At 37.9% G+C, this 19,326-nt stretch overlaps 1 protein-coding gene across 1 annotated transcript in view; it reads right to left on the bottom strand.

The window, feature by feature from the left end:
• The window catches only part of LOC306847963 (ski oncogene-like), a 64,943-nt gene that overhangs the window by 5,849 nt on the left and 39,768 nt on the right, over positions 1 to 19,326 (bottom strand). The window contains exons 2-4 of the mRNA XM_079382231.1: positions 1,724 to 1,843; positions 1,055 to 1,170; positions 91 to 368 (exon numbers count right to left, since the gene is read on the bottom strand). Coding sequence (XP_079238357.1) covers positions 91 to 368; positions 1,055 to 1,170; positions 1,724 to 1,843 — 514 coding nt within the window. The remainder of the gene's footprint in view (positions 1 to 90; positions 369 to 1,054; positions 1,171 to 1,723; positions 1,844 to 19,326) is intronic.

The following is a 19,326-nucleotide window of genomic DNA, read 5'->3' as shown; positions in this document are numbered from 1 at the left end:
TTTCTGCTGTCAATAAAGCCTAACATGCTTTGAACCTGGAACATTCCTTTAATGAGGTGGAGTGACAGTGAAAAGGTGCGTCGTACTCACATTCCTCACGGCTCTCCACTTCCACCTCCACATCCGAGTCTCGCTCCTCCTGAGAGGGTGGCAGGGGCTTGCTGGCAGTGGCCGAGGGGCAGGGCTGTGGGCTGGGGTGGGTCTCACCCATCAGCCTCCTCTTTCTCCCGCGGCTGGCACCTTCGCTTTCTGCCCCGTGTGGGTGTGAACTGCTCGGGGCAGTAGGAGAGGCCTGCCCTCCTTTCTGGAGGGGTGTCAGAGCTACGTTGGGGGCCACGGCGCTCTCCAGGCTCTTGTAGTTGTAGAAGCTGCAGAAGAGGATATGGAGTGAGTGAGCAGACCGCGTATATGCAGTGATGCTAATTTTTAGTAACAGTTCACAAATTATGCACTACAGGCTGCTGCTTGTGTAATGGCATTACCAAACATCATCTTAAAGAGTACGGCTGATTTAGTAGTGAATAATCCAAACCAAATAGCAGGTTGACAGGAAAAAAGCATGTCTGCAACCCACACACGAAGGGTGGGGAGAGAACAACGACTGTTGCAAGCGGTTTCACAGAAACTGATATGGGCTCAACGCATGACTCACCCAAACCCTCTCTAGTTATGATGGTAAAGTTAAAACCACATATATCTAACAAAACAATGGCCAACGGGCTTGCATCATGTTCCTCTGTACAGACGATCCAAATCTTATGCTGATTTGCTTTAGAAAAACCGCAGCCGGGCATGACTAACATGCTGGTTTCACACTAATGAATACATGGTCATCCTTTCTTAAGGCTACTTTTACAATCTTTGTGCACGAGATCATCTTTTCAATAAAATGATGGTGATGCACATTTGACTTCTAACTGCAGGTTGTGGTTTAATATCAGAAAATGAACGTTTAAATTATATATTAAATAACTATTATATGCTAATATGACGTATTGACCAATCAGAATCAAGTATTTCAGAGTGCCATATAATATTTATTCTTATTGTTTACCTGTCACGTAACATGCTAGCAGGTCTGCCGCCTCCCTCCTTATCACCAACAGAGATGTTTGGAGACCATGGCCTGAAGGCAGATGGTCTCTGTCTGGGCTGGATGCAGTTGAGCCCCTGCAGCATGACAGAGAGATGTTAAAAGACGCCTATTGTGTTACATGTAAGTTTTTCACAGTTGAGAACACAATCATAATGCATTTTGAACATGAACACAGAGAAAAGAGACCATCTGCACAGAGAGCATGAAAATTTTATTTTTTTTTGCTGGCTGAAAGTCTCTTGAATTTAATATTTAAAAGTGAGAGAGACAGATAAAACAAGCATTGAAGAATGACCAGCAGTACAAGTACACCGAGGTCACTGTGTCTGCTTGAAATTGGAGCACTACGCAAGCCTATTTGCAGGCTCTCTTCATTTTAGGAGAATTGATTTTTTCAAAAGAACATCATCAGTTATTTTGGGTTGAGATCTTGTTTCAGAAGAATCTGATTCTCTGTGGCAAGAAAACAGTTGCTTGGCTCCACAAATCTTCTTAGGAACGGCCAAATTTCGTAAACAGACTTGTACAATATTAATACACAGATAAATATATAATTATCTGAACTCTCTACTTTCATACAACTAATCACATGTATCCACCAGCAAGGGAAAATAAAATCTTTGTAACCTTATTGGCTGATGCAGAGAGGGATCGTAGCCAATCAGGTTGCTTGTCTTTATCTCCTGAGGGCAACTGTGCTGGAAAGTCATCGTGTTTGGACTTCTTGGCAGGAATGGGATCAGACGCCTAGAGAGGGAAGAAAAGAAAGCCAAAAAGAGAGAGAAACGATGAGCGTTGCTCAATATGAAGAAAAATGAAGTCATCATTCTGATTTGCTACATTTCACGCATTCGCGTTTGACTCAGTGCACATCGTACCATCTAGTCCGGCGTTCAGATGCCCTACGGCCTGTAAACTCTGTAAACTACAGTAAAGTAATAGCAGGAATGATGCAAGCAATCGGTCACATTAAACGAGAGCCGCACAAGAGGGTGTCTATCACTTCAGATAGCGGTTAACTGCTGGAGGCAGGTGCAAAGAGAACGTATATGAGGACTAAAACTGTGAACGTTAAATTTAGTAAATGTTGACACTATGCGAGACTGCGTGTATATGCTGGAAGGAATAGGTCGGATGTATTGTTCAGATGCTTAATAGTTTGGCAGAACCATCTGCTTTCATGTTGCCACGTGAATACGCGAGTGCAAATATACATCAAGGCAGTATTTGTTTAGTTCTGTCACTAATGACCTCACTCCTGCTGAATTCCTCACTGACTGCAGTCTAATCCCTAAAATACACTGACCTTCTTTTTCTACACTCATTTACTCCAGAAAACCTGCGGTGTGTGCCACCCACACATTTCGCGCTTATTAACACAAACCGCAGACGTTTAAACGCTAAAATAATGCACAATGACTGGACAAGCGGTATCAGCCTTCGGCTGTAAATCTGCGCCAACTTTGTCTGGTGGACTTTGCGCGAGCTATTTTCGAGCAGGGCCTCTCGTGGGAATGTGAGAGAAACCCAGCTGACAAACTGCAGCGTCCCGGCCTAGTGCCCTAACTGGCCCGGCAGCAGGGGCTTCTGGGTAAGATGCTTCCAACTGGGTTGCACGGTGTCTGGAATGTCTGACACAGTTAGCCAATCATATGCTGAGAGAGCTTCATGTTAAAGTCTCTTTATTCCAGTAAGAGATGCAAAATGTTTTGTTTTTGAATAAACAGTGGGGGAGTCTATTAGTTTCAGAGAAAAACGAGGATCATTCACGCAAAAGAACACGCTGATGGGCCGGTGCTGTTTGCATACATGAAGGATTGCATCACGTATGACCTCATTCGGCAGGCCGATCTGCTTGGGCGTGGTGAATTTCCAGCAGCAGAGCATGATTATATGACCCCGAAAACAGTCACTTGCCACGTGCCTGTGTTTATTCGTGGATTAGACCTCTGACATAATGGCACCAAATCTCGGAGATCTTCCCTGATCTGGGCTAGGTTTTGGCGTCCTAGTACATCACTTACATAGGGTGCTTACGTACTAGAAAAAACTGAAGATGGAGAATAAGATCAGGATAGAAAAGCATAAGAGCCACTAGACCCAGTTCTCATTAGTCAAAGGATGGAATTCTTAACTTATTTAAACTATATATAAAACTATTATGAACTTTTTTTAGACTATAACTATAGCTTAACTTTTTACACACACTTATATAAAATAAAAAATACATGCATTATAAAAATATAAATGAATAAATTAGCTCACTTGTAGTAAAACAGTTCAGCTTATATATATATATATATATATATATATATATATATATATATATATATATATAAAACTTTATAATATATAACATTTTTCATAATATATAGAATTTACATTTTTACACACACATTACATTTTTACACACACAGTTTACTGTAGTGTAAAAAAAAATAAAAAGCTACTTTGATTTTTTTTTTTTAATGCAAGTGAGTAGACAAACAAGTACATTTAGGCATTACTAAAGTATATAATTGTAATCAATGCACTTGCAGTATTCTAGACTCTAGTAAGCATCCTTATAAGACCATGCTAACTGCAGACAGTCAGATGACCAGTCAGGCCACACTGCAGGAGAGAGGAAATGACCTATAAATAACATCCTTGTAGCTATGTTTTGCTCTCCCTTAGTCTGGGTCTACCAGTTGGACCCTTCGAGGTCCTTCTAAAACACATCAGCCCACACCAGAACTCTGACATTGACTGGACAGCCTGTGGGGTTGCATCACTCAGATAAATATGAGTATATAAAGACTGTATAAAGATAAAGCCAAACAGATAAAATAGAGAAGCCAAGATTGGGATTTAATAATGGATTACTATCTGACAGCCACTAAAGTGTGCAGTTGAAGAAGAGCTGCATTTGAGACAGGGCCCGAGGAAAGACAGATATCTTTAAATAATGCTTCTATTTCTATCTTCTACTTTGTATATTAGAGTCTCTGTCTATCAGTCTGTCGTTTTCACTAAGGATGGGCGATACCTAATTTTATTTTCGATCCGATACCGATATTTTCAAGCCCAGTATTGTCGATATCGATTCCGATACCTGTAAACTAAAATGATCTTTTAAATTATTAAAATAATATAATCAGTAATTATACTCACTTAATATTAGATTTTAAAGCAATGTTTTTTTTTGTACATTTCACAGGACTTTTTTTGTTTACACTGTCAGAAATTAAATATACTAAAATTGTATTTAAGCCCTTTACTGGGGCAGTAACCTCAAAAGGTGCACCTATACCCCTAAAAGGGAGCATATTAGTAATTTTAAGGGTATAGATAAGTTACAAAGGTGCACCTTTGAGAGTACCTCATGAAAAATAAACATGGTGTTACATACAGTAAGTACTAAAATGTATTATTATTATTATTACCATGGTAAATTTGTGGTTACTACAGTTTTACTACAAATACGGTGATAAACTGTGGTTACTGTAATAAAACCATGGTCATTTTTTTTTAAAAGGCTGCCAGAATGCTGTACTGCTAAAGATGAAACCTTAGCATATTTTTTTTCTGACAGCAATTAACAGCAATTACAGAACATAACAGAATCCATTTGAACTTTTAACAACAGTTTAAATTTACTTACACAAACTAGCCTATTTAAAATAAATATTACATGTACACAAAAGTTTGGGGTTGGTAAGATTTTGTAATATTTTTTAAATAAGTCTCATGCTCACCAAGGCTGCACTTATTTGAACAAAAATACAGTAAAAACAGCAATATTGTGAAATAACTTTTCTATTTTAATGTAGGCCTATTTTTAAAATGTCATTTAAAATGCATCTGTGATCAAAGCTGAATTTTCAGCAACATTATTCCAGTCTTCAGTGACACATAATCCTTCAGAAATAAATCTAATATAATTTGCTGCTCAGGAAACGATTATTAGTGCTGCTACATATTTGTGTAGAAATCGAGATGCATTTTTTAGGATTAATTTTATATATAGTAATAATGATATGTAATGTAATGTAATAATGTGGCAATGGTTTCTTATGCTTCTGATGCTTTTGGGAAACGCAGCTCTATTTGAACAAAGGTTTTGACTGAGCCATGCGTTAGCAGCGAACGCTGTCTGTGATTGATTGGTTCTGTCTTTCAGCATTTGCGTGTGTTCCAATGAGCGGGAGAAATAGCTCTATCCAACACAATTGTTCACTTATATAGTCTATTTTTCCATTTAGAAGCTTATTTTATGCACCGAGTTTCTTAATAAATAAAATTACTGGTTAAGATAAAATGCACTTTACAATCAATATATTTATGTGAGGATCGATCCTTTCGATACAACATCAGTATCGAAAGTATCGATACTTTAGGATCGATCCGTCCATCCCTAGTTTTCACAGTCAGTGCTTCCTCTTTCTTTCATCTGATGGGCAGCAAAGGGGCCCCGTTTTAATACCCCCTTTTAAACTGGTCCCCAGCTTCCATTCTCACATCAAACAATGTGCTTACGGGTACAAATATGGCACCAACCCATGCATCATCTTCATGGGTTTGTGTGTGTTGTGTGACAGAAAGGATACTGTAGACAGACATCCAAAGCACTGTGAGACATGCAGACAGGAAATCACACCTTTTCATAAGAAGCAGGACGCAGCAGCATGCGAGAGACATACTTGGATGTGAGCTCAGCTCTGAAAAATGCACAAATCTCTCTTTTTTTTGTCTTTCTGAGGAATCTCACACCTTGCTTTCATCATGGTAATTCTGGCACTGGAAGACGCAGTGCATAGATGTCTTCAAATTGACTATATAAAACACATGCACACTAAAAACAGGAGTACACAGGATGGACAAGTTTTTGCGAAGCGTTTTAAAACTGCAGGTGTCTGAGGAAGGGCGGGGTGCCAAACACACACACACACACACATTCTACCTCGCACGTGGGTGTGTGAATGTAAGAAAGGTCTTTGCTAGAAGGTTTTTTGTTGCCCGCTTGAGGGATGACAAAGGAAATGTGTTTCGAAGGGCTGAACACCCACACAAACATTCACTTCATGCCACATCACACACAATTAACCTACTAAATAAGCTAATGGAGTTGCTAAAACATCTCTCCTGTCTCGTTGTCCTCATAATGCCACCCCTCCCAGTCTAGTCCTGTGTTTCCTGTGGCACAGATTGCAGGATTTCCCTCCTAAACAAGCAATAGCATTCCAAACAAACATGACTGACAGAAACTTCCCCATGTGACGCTGGCAATGTAAACATCTTCCTATGTTCTCTCTGTGTTACTGATTAAATAAAGAATGAAAGTAAGGCACAATGTGAAGCCTAAGATTTTTTTTCATGCATTTATATTTAAAATAATATTAACATCAATAAATAATAATTGTTTGTTTTTATTAATAATTTTGACACTGTGAGAAGCCTAAGAAAAATATGAACATTGATGTTAATGTTTTCATAGGCTTAACATTGTGTCTAAAATTAGTAATAAGTTAAAAAAGTTAAAAAAGTAAAAAAAATATTTATTAATAATAACATTAGTATTAGTATTAACATTCAAAACAAACAACTGAACTATTCAAGTAATTTACAAAAAAAAATTGTTTTAATAAAAATAACTTCAGTTATTATTAATAATTCTATTTTATTAATCATTTTATTCACTGTGTGAAGCCTAAGAAAAAATTTAAATGTATAAAAAATTTATATTGAAGTTAATATCAATATTTTACCTAATGATGCGTCTAAAAATAAATAATTATTATAAAATTGTATATTTATTTACATTTATCAACGTAAAATGTTTTAACATTAGATTAGATGATTAGATTCGTAAATCTATACGCTTTGGAATTTTTCGAGTTTTCAAAACAAATTGAAATCTAGTTGTGACTACCGCAGTGTGGCTTGTTCCCGTCTGTGAAGTTCTCCACAGACAGGTTTGATTTGATGAATGTTGCTATTTAACTACGAGACAGGTTTTTTAGAAGCTCGTGTGACAAGCTTGTATATCCACGCAAGTGTGAACGCCAAAAAAGCAAACCAGTTTTTTGTTTTGTGAGAGCGTGAGTGTGTGCAAGCAATGCTCCACCCTCTCTTTGACCTGAACATGGCCTGCCCCTTGAGCTGAGCTGCAGGCCTCAGCCGGAAGGGAGGAACTTCCTGTAAAACTAGCAGAGCGCAGCTCTCCCTCTCTCCCTCCGTCTCTTGCAGTCTTCGAACGGGTTGTCGTATTTCTCACCAGGCAGTGACCACAGAAACCTTAACCGTACAGGTGTCAGACTAAACATGATCTACATGGTCCACAATGTTGCATCTGAGAGCGTTTTTGTCCATAAGTTGAGATGATCAAAAGAGAAATCTATCATTTAACTTCAATTAGAAAGTTCATACCTAGAATTGTCAGTCTTTCTTCGCAAAGGCATCTCAAAGACGTATGCAAAAGCATTTGGGCTTCACAGATGCAGTCGTGTGGGAATAATTCTTCCCAAAGGAATACGGTTCGACTGGTGGTAAACACGTGGTGTTCTCTGAGAAATCGGCTTTTGGGGAGGTAGAGGCGTAAAGTGAAACTGTGAAATGAGTGGTTCTCTCTCTCATGCGTTTGCTCTCTGGGCGAGTACCCAGCTCATTAGGAACGTTGTGTCTGTACACCACACATCTAGACAAAACACCTCCCTAACTATGCCAGCAAACACATACAGATGTTCACAGCGTTTTTCTCACTTTCCCAGACTATCAGATGTTTCTGAGACTCTTGCAACTCTTTTGCATTTAATTGTGTTTGTTTACCCGTAGATTACAGAGCATTCGCACAGAATATGATTTCAAATAGGTTCATCATTCAAACTTTTTTTTTTGGCAAACATTTGTTTTGCTGCTTATATCATACTGTATATCAGTGTTGTTATTGTTAACGAAAACGAAAGTTTAAGCTAAAGTACTAAAATGAATAAAAAAATAAAATAAATGAACTAAAAAAAAACTAATGAAAATGGAAGAGAAATTACTTACGAAAAACGCAAATTAAATTGGGAAAAGTTGGCTGAAATAAGTTTAAGCTGAAGTAGGCTACTAAAATTACTAAAAGCTCAAATAAAAATTCAAGCTATACAGGAATATAATAAAATAATATAAAAAAAGGCAAAAATAAAATTACAAAAGTTTTAACTAAAGTAAAAAACAAATAATTTAGAACCATATGAATACCAGATCATTTATAACCATACACATAACTCAAAACCATATAAAATAATAGCTAATTAAAAATATTAAGTATTATAATAGTATATAAACAACACTGGCATAGATGCAAGACATGTTTTTGTTTTGCATGCAAGACTTTTTGCTTAGAATAGTTGTAGAACTCTATTATCAAAGAAAAAACTAATTAAATTATATATGAACTAATACAATTCATTAATTTGTCAGTTTTGAATACAAATATTAAATATATATAAATGTTGTTATTATTATTATTATTATTATTTATTAGTTATTATTATCATTTAAAATTAATTATTTATTATTCATATATTTTTTAAATATTGCAATAAAAATAATAAATTATTATTTAATTCATTTTTGGCATTCAAAAATCTGAATGGTCAATAGGCACAATACAGAATGACACATCACGTCTGGGCTATTTTTAGGACTCAGATTGCTTGGTGGGTAGAAATATTTCGCTGTACATTGCTGGACAAAGGTCTCGGCCGAGGACTCAGGCCTGTCATTAGTGTCTATGGTGTGTGTTTTGAGGTTGGGGTTCCAGGAAGAGTCCAGTGACTCCAGACATAACAAAGCTGCACAACACTAACAAGTGCACCACAATAAGGCAAAGCAACTAAATAAGGACCATCCCCTGCAATCGCACATGCACGGTCCAGCACAGACTTCATTTCCAGACTCAAAACCACAGAGCAGCACACAAACGCCGCCGCACTCACGAAACCACATCAAAAGTGAGGCGTTCTGTGCAGCTGCTTGCTAGCATATTCAACTAGAAACACACACACACTAAACTTGGTCACACCAGAGAGGAGGGATAGGGTTCCACTTCCTCTCCAAATTTGCTTTGGCAACGGCTTGTGTGGGAACGCAGTAGACCCTGTTCCCTTCAGACACACAGGGGGCAAATCTGTAGTACAAGAAAGACGGTGCATGTCCTACTTTTTCCACAATGGTCATCGTCACACACCTCACTTTTGAAAAAAACAAACAAACAAAAAAAACTGTTCAACGTTCCAATCTGCAAAACAAACTTTATTCAAAATTAGAAGCTGTAAATTTAACCGACAATGTACGGCAGTAGAAAGAGAGGGATATATATATAGATAAAGAACGACAGAGAGAGAGCGAGAGAGAGAGAGAGAGCAAGAGAGCCCTCGGGTGCATGCAGACGTGAGGAGGGGAAGAAAGAAAAGAATCCAGAGAGAAGCATAAATCTATGACTCATTTACTCTCAAAGTTAAAAGCATCTAAGAGCAGGATAATCACATTTCAATGTTTTTCAAAAGTTGTTGAAATTGCTGAGGCTGGACCCTAATGGACGCTTATTGATCTATGAGTGTGTGTATGTTGCTTTCTTCTACCATGTCTTACCTCATGTCTACTAATAGCCAGATCTTTAATCTCTTGTTAGAAGCAGCTTTTTTTTTTTTTTTGATTGATTGATAGCCGATAATCAATATAATAACCAATATTATAAATCTAAATGGTTTTGTCTGTTGTTTTTTTAATTCATGATCATCAAATATACATCAACAATTGTATATTAAATATAAATATTTTTATAAATAAATATTTTATAAATAATATATAAATATTTTTATCAATGTTTTCTATATATATTTTTTTTTTTTACCAACAGCACTAATTATTTTTATTATGGATAAACAAAATGATTACAGATACATTGATGGCTTTATCTGGGGATAATAATTTAAAATATATTATATTATTTAAAATACAATTCAAATATTAAAGTAAAACAATAATAAAATAAAATACGAATTCAAAAAATATGCCCTGGACAAATCCCACTTATAATACTAATATTAATACTTTAAATAATATTGACAATACTGATGTTGTCGCTGATTACAAAATATCCTCAGAGTGTGAGACAGCGGTGAACTTGCTTTCCAGCTTTGCAGATGCAGTCGTTTCTAGCAAAGTTCAAATGCAGTGACAGTTTAAACCCCCTCAGGAGAGAAGCCTCTTTCAGCCAGGACTCGTTTTTTCCCTTCTGCCTTCTTTTCTCGCTCTCTTTTTAATGACTGCCTTTCAGTGCTGTCAAAGGAGCCGCCGTCGTGAGTGTGCTCATAAAAATATTCAGAGAGCCTCACCGAAAAATTCCAGCGTTTATGACCTCATAAAGTCAACCATAGCGAGACAGAAAGAGTCGGAGAGAGAGATTTCTCTCATTCCTCATACGAAAGAGAGTAAAGACACACAGAAAGAAGGAGAGAGGGAGCAGGTTAGGCTCGGTGACAGGCTGTTTGAATTCAAGCGATGTGCATAGTGACATATTTTCAAAATCTATAAATAGATAAACTAGTCAAACTCAGAAAATGACTAGTCAGTTGTTGGACAACTCGTTGCTTTTTAGTTCCAGCATGGACTCCTGTTAATAACTGTGTGTGAATCTGTATGTGTGTGCAGGCGTGCCCCGTTTCCAGACAGCTGGCCTGGGACGGGGGTCTTACACTCACATTGGTGCTCAGTGTTACTTGGGGGCAGTGGAACAGTGCGAGGTATTTCAGTAATCTCTGCAGAGTCAAACGCACGTCTATGCATGTGACGGACCGAGAGAAGCGCCAAAACAAACACACGCTCGCACAGAATAGGAAACATGGCCTACACACACACTCATTCAGGGAGATTCAGAGGTCACAAACTCTTGAAAGAAATGGAAGGGGAAAAAGATGAGAGGGGAAATGAAAGCGTGATTGATTCAGGACATAAGGAGTATGTGTGGCACTGACTGATGCTTAACTATCCAGTTCAGACAAGAACGTGTGTGGGTTGTCTTTTTGACTTGGTAATCCATTTATTATTGTAGCTAAACCCACTATTCTCACTTTCTCTCATCTTCTCTATCACTCTTTGTTTTTTATTTATTTTTTGTCTGAGAGGCCTGGAGCATCTCAACAATTGATTTGAAAAGACACTATTCTATAGCAATTTAGGTAATTTCCAAAATTCTGTTAAAATCCTGCCTTCAAAACATATGACAGCCACTTTTTTGTTAGCAAACCTGCACAGACACAAGCAAAGAGCATTTCTAATGCTAATTTTGTGGCTGATTTTCTAAGTTGTTATGCTTCCTGATTACAGGAAAAATCTGTTTTTTGTTTTGTTTTTTTTCTATTTAGACCCTTATAAAAATTAACCATGGTTTTACTGCAAATAAAACCAAAAAACCATTGTTACTATAGTTAAACCACAGTAACCACAAATTAACCATGGTCTTTCAACACTAACCATAGTTTAACCATGGTATTTGTAGTACATTTTACATCTTACATTTACATATTTACATCTTACATTTCACTGCTGGTTATATTCTGTATAATTGTGTATGTGACGAATAAAAATCTTGAATCTTAAAACTGGTTATACAAAAATAATCAATATGCCAAAAAGCCATGGTTACTACACTTTTACTATAATAAAACCATGGTTAATATGTCACAAAGACATATACGATTTCTCATGACACTTATTTCTGGACATTTTATTAGAAGTATTTCAACACAAACATTGACAGATATAGCCACAATGCTAAAGCAACACTGATGTAACATACATACCGTTTAAAAGTTTAGTGTAAGATTTTCGAAAAAACTAATGAATACTTTCATATTCAGCAAGTTTGCTTTAAATTAATCAAAAGTGACAGTAAAGACATTGATAATGTTACAAAAGATTTCTATTTCATAAATGCTGTTCTTTGGAACTTTCTATTCATTAAAGAATCCTGAAGAAAAAAAAAAACGTTTCGGCATATTAGGAATGATGCTGAAAATTCAGCTTTGACATCAGAGGAATAAATTACGTTTTAAAAATAAAAAACTTTTAAATTGTAATAAAATTTCATAATATTAATGTTTTTACTGATTTTAGATTAAATAAATTAAGTATAAGAGAGTTCTTTCAAAAACATTTAAAAAATCTTACTGGCCCCAAACTATTGAATGGTAGTACAGTATATGATATATCAAATGGAATCCATTTTTTTATCTTCTCTAGTTCATTTTAGAGAACTCTGAGACAAGCAATCTTTTTTTAACTCTCATTTTGTGATTAGTCATTTCCTATAAGCAGGAAGTACAAGAAATATGACAAACGGCGGCTGAGTGGCCGTCTCTCTCCATCTGTTTCGTAATGTTCCATTTTCCCCGCTGTCCAGTTTTGTAACTCCATAATACTCGCAGTCAGCATGAATTTAGAAATCAATGGTCCGTTTACATCCGATTTGGGTAAACACCAAATCAAATAAAACAAATAAATGGCCCCATGTTTCCCGCTTGTGGCCCGAAGAAACAATTGCGTTATTAATAAAGAAATCATTCGGAAGGGGGCCGTTAAATATAGCATAAATAGTGGATGACACACAACAGGACGAACTTCAATGACCCCACCTCCCGTGGTAATTCGTACGTGTGCGTGCTTTCTCAGCATGCGCCGTCTAGTCGGAACACACATGGACACGACGGTCATAACCGGCTGGGAGTCATGAAAGCATTCGGAAGTGTTATGGAAACCCGGGACCATTATGGAAAGCAGGAGACCACCGGGGAATGCTGGGGACAATGCATGGCCTCTGTTCCTGACGCTGACCCACCCGGACCTGAGCGCCACACATACGGGATGCGGCTTGGGGGTGTGAGCCGGTTTTAATTAGCCCGAGCGCTCTCGTTCCGCAGTGGCAGGAAGGAGAGACTGAAATAGAGAGGGAGCTATTAACGGCAGGCCTGAATATAGCAGCGTTGAGCCGCCACACTACTGCCCAGCACCCAGCAGTCTCCTGAACAGGGTCGGAAAAAGCAGAGCCGATTTTTCTGGTGGAAAGTACAGCTGTTAGAGAGAGAGAGAGAAAGAAAGAGAGAGAGAGATGACCATTCCTGACCATAACAGCCTTAACTCTCTCCCTTTAGCAGCTGCACTTTCCACTAGAATATTCTGTTCTTCTTTTTCCACTGTCTCCCATAGCAACTGCAAAGCTGTATTTGAATAACAGAACAAAGACTTCTTTCCTTTCTTTTTTCCTTCTCTCACAGCTCTTAGTAAAGTCTAGAGATTCAGACGTATCTAAAGACCTATGAAGAAACAGTTCAACCAAATAACGCATTTATTTATTTTTTCCCCATGAATCACAAAAGTTGGATTTTTTTTGTAAAAGGATCATTACAAGGCTTTTGCGATTTAAAAGTAATTTGATAAATAAGATTACTTTTTCAAATAAATGTTCACTGCAATAAAATGCATCACTGGAATGAAATCCATTTTAAAATACATTTAAATAGAAAATAGTTATTTTAAAGTGTAATAATATTTCACAGTATTACTGTTTTTATTGTATATTTGATCAATGAAATGCAGCCTTGGTGAGCATTTAAGACTTCCCCAAATTAAAAAAAGTATTAAAAAAACTATAATATAAATAATATTAATGTATCAAATGTAAAATCATAATATTATGTACTAGTATTAAATAAATTAGATTTTTGTATAAAATATATATAGAAACAGCATGTTGAATTTGAAAATGAATTTATGCACAGGGAAGCATAAATTCAGCCACTCTCTGAGAGGTCAACGGGGTGCCAGTGCTGGATTGAGGTCGCAGGGTGGCGTGAACAAGGGACACTGACCGGGCCGTGGGGGCGGAGACGACGACCAATCGGATGGCACCACCAGTCCAGTGTAATTTAGCATGTTAATGCCAGGTTCATTTACAGCCAGGCTCCAGTCTGTGGCAAATTAATGGTAGATGGCCTCAGTCTAACACGATCACAGCTGACCCAGACAGTGCTCCACAAATGCAGACCTCGCTCTCTGGCTTCATGCCTCACATACATATCTGCACGCACGCTTTTGGTTTCTGCCTTTGTTAACATTTAGTAACAGCAGTAACGTATTATATCTTTATGCTAACACAGAGCTAAGCCTACACACCTCTCCTCTCACCAAAATCACCATTTCAAGGAAGTAAACACTTAAATTACAACTCTAAATCCCTAACTAACAATCATGGTGTGTTCTTCTCTCCAACAGACAGACAAATCCTCTGTAAAAGAGACATGCTAAAGGGATTTTTCACAGCACAGCTTCATATCACCACAGTCTGGTGGTGGCTGCTAGAAAGTAATCCACACACACACAGGCCGTCCAGACAGACCGGACAAAGCGCTTTCCAATCTGAGAGGAAATGGGTCGCCATCATCGTGGATGGAAATGGGAAAATGGCCTCCCACAGATGTAGAGTAACAAGGAAGCTTATCGTTTCACAGCAAAAATTCCACACATTTGGATGATTACACAGAGAAAAACACCACTATATATGGTATAATCTGAAACAATGTCTGCCTGTATAAATATGTCTATAAAACAATATAGCTCTATATAATATCTGCCACTATCTGTCTAAAGTTTCAATTTATCATTTGTTTTTTATTAGTTTCATAACATCTTTTATACCAAAAATGGGCCATATCATGTCATATTGATTTACGACATGGGGTTCAGTGAGTCAGATGTTGATTTAGTAACTGCTGAATGTATTCATTGAGTTGATTCAATGAAAGATTCATCAGACCGATTCCAACTTGTGAATCTTTCATTAAAAGAATCAACTCATGCGAGTCGATTTGTGGTACAGTCTTTTGATCCTATCGTATTGAATTCAGACTGGAAATTCACAACTAAAGTTGAATTTCTGGAACGCAGTGCAATGTGCTGTGCCTAATTCAGACAAGAACATAGAAATCTCTCAATTCCTAGAGGACTGGCCTTGGGGTAGTCAGAAAATTCATTGCTTAAGCAAAAAAGGCGACAAAATGTTGATGAATAAAAGTGCTATTCTCCACTGTAGTAAAAAACTACATGGGGTATGTATTACAGAAGGAGAATGAAAACCTTCATTCCCATTCTTCCCTTCAAACAAAGCATTTTTTGGAGGTGTGTCTGCAGTTGTACTGGTGTGTGTGATGAATCAATAAAGAAAGTCTCTGCCTACTAAACAAACCGATCCTAATTGATCGGAGACAAGTCGTTGGCATTGATTCTATCTTTATGTTGATGTGTGGGTTAGAAGAGATGACAAAAACCAGGCCAATCCAAAGATCCCCGCCAATATCCTAGAGGAAAACAGACAGACGCACTGCGCTGGGTGGATTGCATGTGTGTTGCCGGCTCGGCTCTTAATCCGCGAGGTACGTTATCCATCGACGGACAGATGGGATTATAATCCACTAGTATTAGTCGTCCCAACCCAGACAGGCAGACTTTTAAATGAGTATCTTAAAACCATAATCCAGACCCCCACCAATACCCAAAGGACTAAAACATAATGCAAACCTTTGCAGAAATAAGAAAAAAATATATATAATGGAAATATAATAACCACTGCCATCACAGTTCACCTCTTTACAAACAAGCACACACAAATTGCTACCTAGGCCAGTTATGATGGACCACTGATCATCGAATTTTTGCTGACGGCCACATGCACAGAAATACAAAGAACTGCTGGTGGCCCACGTGGTATTGGCATCCCAGAGCAGGAAGTCTTTCTCCTCTGAACGCAGGATTGGAAAGTGTGCCAGAAAGAGGAGGGTGACAAAAAGGGGCCATGGGAAAAAATGACTCCGTGCCCAAATGCCCTGTCCTACTTCTGTCAAGCAGCTCTAATGTCTGTCTTGTGCTAGTCATATGCGTTTTTATATTCTGACTGTGCGGTTTCGATGTACGTCATCTTTGGTAAATTACAGATCATGAGAAATATGTTTATGTTAAAAATAGGTAAAGTTTTGTTGTGTTTAAACCTAATGGACCAATTAGAAGAAGCTGGAGGCGGGACAAGCTAATCTTGCACATAACTCATAGAGTGCTGCAGGATGATGGATTTTAGTAGGCCAAAATCTGGAAATGAGTTTGCATTTTTGCACTTGCAATTCCATTGTCCAGAAGTCAATGGGTTTTTTAGTTAAATGCCTAAAATAAAGTCTGTTTTAACAAAAGCTCAAGTATTCTCTGACATTCAAAAAACACAGTTCTGTCCGTGCTGCAATGCACTGGTGTTTTATGGATTTGGTTAGCGCCGGTGGTGTGACATGTAGCTGTTAGTAGCGGTCAACACACACACACACACACACACACACACACACACACACACGCGCGCGCTATAAGAGGACTGTGACTTTAACAGACTCTGTCCTGCACTGCTGAGTTCACGCTTTAGCCCTCTTCAAACCAGCAATCAATTATCAGTCTAGCCAGAGCAAGGGCAGGACACATGAGACCTGGGTGGCGGTGTGTGTATGTGTGTGTCTTGGCTGGTGTCCATTGCAGCTCAGGCAACTCTGAGCGCGTGCATATGTGTGTGTGGGTCTGTTCGAGTCATGGGGTTAAAGTCAAAACCAGCACCTGCTGCTCTTAAGCTCGCACATTACAGGCCTGCAACTCGAGACTTTACATGGGCACACGTGCAACACAGATCCATTTTCACACTTAAACAGCAAGATTTTTTTAGGGTGCATGATGTATACACTAAAAAATGGTGTAGGATTTGCTTAGAAATTAAAGCTCAGAAATGGCTTTAATTGCAAAAAAAAAAACAAGTAGGCCTAACACTTTGAATTAAACTCCAAAAAGGATTTTTTTTACAGTGTAGGTACCATATCAACTATCAACTGATATTAGTGATTATTATCATTCATCATATTGGACAATATATGATATTTTACTTGTCCCGCCCTAAACTTCTTCTGATTGGTCCATTGTTTTAAAACGGTAAAGATCAAATCATTATAAATACAATTTAATTTAAGTAAATTTAATTATATTAATAGTTAGATGGTTACAATAAAATTATTTTATTTTTTACAACAAAGACAAATAGATGCAAAAGGCATCCTTCTGATACATGTGTAAATAGAAAAACAATAAAACACATTCAGATAATGCAGTGTTCATGTTTATGATGGTGCCTTTAGAGCATCCATGGGAAACAGACCGTTTACTGATGGCATCCATTTAAAAACACAGTGACCACAGCGCTGATGGAAGGACCAGGTGTTAAACTGATACACAGTGAAAACTGAAATAAAATGGTAAAAGGAAAGGGGGAAGAACAACTGAGGGGTGTGAGGGATGAGTGCAAAGGGCCTATGAGGGCTGTAAAAAAAATAAGGCCTGTAAAAAAACAGGGGTGAAGTTGGGGTCGAACGCTCTCTCTGTGTTTTGGTGGGTTCACTCAGAGGTGAGTGACCAGTCCTGAGTCGTAAACAGTCTGAAGTTTACAGCCATCATTCTGGTTGTTGTGCCCCCCCCCAACCCTAATCAAGCTGAAGAAAGCAAGGCCGCTATAAACTGCACGCGGAGAGGGGGGCAACTGCTCGCCAAAGCCAGGTCAGGGCAAGCCAGTGGGGGCATGTAGAGTTCAACTGTCCTCCTGGATTCTCAGGACATCCTTAATGTTTTGATGCCCTGTGCAAAACATATTCAAGTAAATGAGAATATTTTGAATGACAAGAAAGGTTAAAATAAAATAAAGTGTAGATTTGGTAGGGGTAGGGAAATTATAAAATCAGTTACACTATCTATATATTTGATTTTTTCTTTTTATTCTGTTTCTTTTATACAGCAAATAAATAGATTGAATGCATTTTTATCATAAATGTGATTTTTACGATTTATACAGGGAAATATATACTTTATCTTACAAATAACAATGTATACTTTAATAATTGCAAAAAATATTGGCAGATATATTTAAGGAGCGTTTTAACTTTGATAGGACAACGTTCATACCCAAAATCTACACTCATAGTTTGATGACTTGGCTATGAACAGAAAAAGAAAAATAGAGGAGGAGGGAAAAAAGGAAGAGATGTAAATAAAAAGCAAGTGGCGAGTGGTCCGGGGGTCATAGCAGATCTTGATTCCATCTGGTTCATATCAAAACAAACATGAAGGGTGAGAGACAGACACTAATGTTCTCCTCCTTGATGAAGGGAGGTGTCAAAGAAATAACAGCAATGAAAAAAAGGAGGAGGAGAGAAAGAGAGGGGTAAAAAGACAGGATGTTGTGGTTGAAAAAAAGAAAAAAATAGGAAAGGGAAAAAAGCTTGGCACTTTTCTCACTGGAGTTGGTCTTAATTAAAAAGGATTGGTTTTATGTGACTGCCGGAGGGGAGAGACAATTTACTGCAAACATGTTCAGACAGACTGAAAGAGAGAGAGAAAGAGAGAGAAAATATCTCAGTCTGGGTGGTTCTGTTTAACCTTATGTTTTAGGTTTTAGACACAGAATGTACATGTTTTATGTAGGCAAATGTAAGGGAAGCCACAAAGTGTGGTCAGAAATCCTTTTTAGCAGGTAGAAAGTTATGTTTCTGGTTTGACGGGCTTGGGTTTTTATAACTAGTCTCAGACTAGTATGACGACACCAACAATCAAGTGTTGCCTTCACACTGACAACAAGTCATCATGAATAAGAGTGGCATTACTGGCTTGGTAACTACTACTCACGCACAGCATTTCGATTAAAGTCACGCCGGCAGTTCACATCAACTCATTTCCCGCCCAAGTCTGACTTGGTTAAATGATGTCTAGGACAAACCCTGAACGGGTCAATTAAACCTGCCACTAGACCGTAATTCTGAAGACACACGTTTGCCGCTAACCGTTTAGTGCGCAGACAGGAAGATGACTATTTCCTCAGCGAGAACAATCTCGATTTCCTCATCGTGTGTATGTGTATATTTGGGTGTGTGTGTGCCACACACCCAAAAAGAGCAATTTTGCTGAAGAATGTGTCAATGCAGGAAAGTCTGTCTGACACTATAACGGCACAGAATAGGGAAGCGCTGACCTCATTCTCACCCCTATCAAAAAACACATTTCAGTTATTCATTCACTCCATCCACACCCGCATTCCTCGAACATAGAACGAGTCTGCTTAAAAGCATAGTAATCTTTTATCG

The sequence above is a fragment of the Barbus barbus genome, assembly GCF_936440315.1.
Source record: "Barbus barbus genome assembly, chromosome: 28".
Lineage (NCBI taxonomy): Eukaryota > Metazoa > Chordata > Actinopteri > Cypriniformes > Cyprinidae > Barbus > Barbus barbus.
This window is presented reverse-complemented; position numbering and strand designations above follow the sequence as displayed.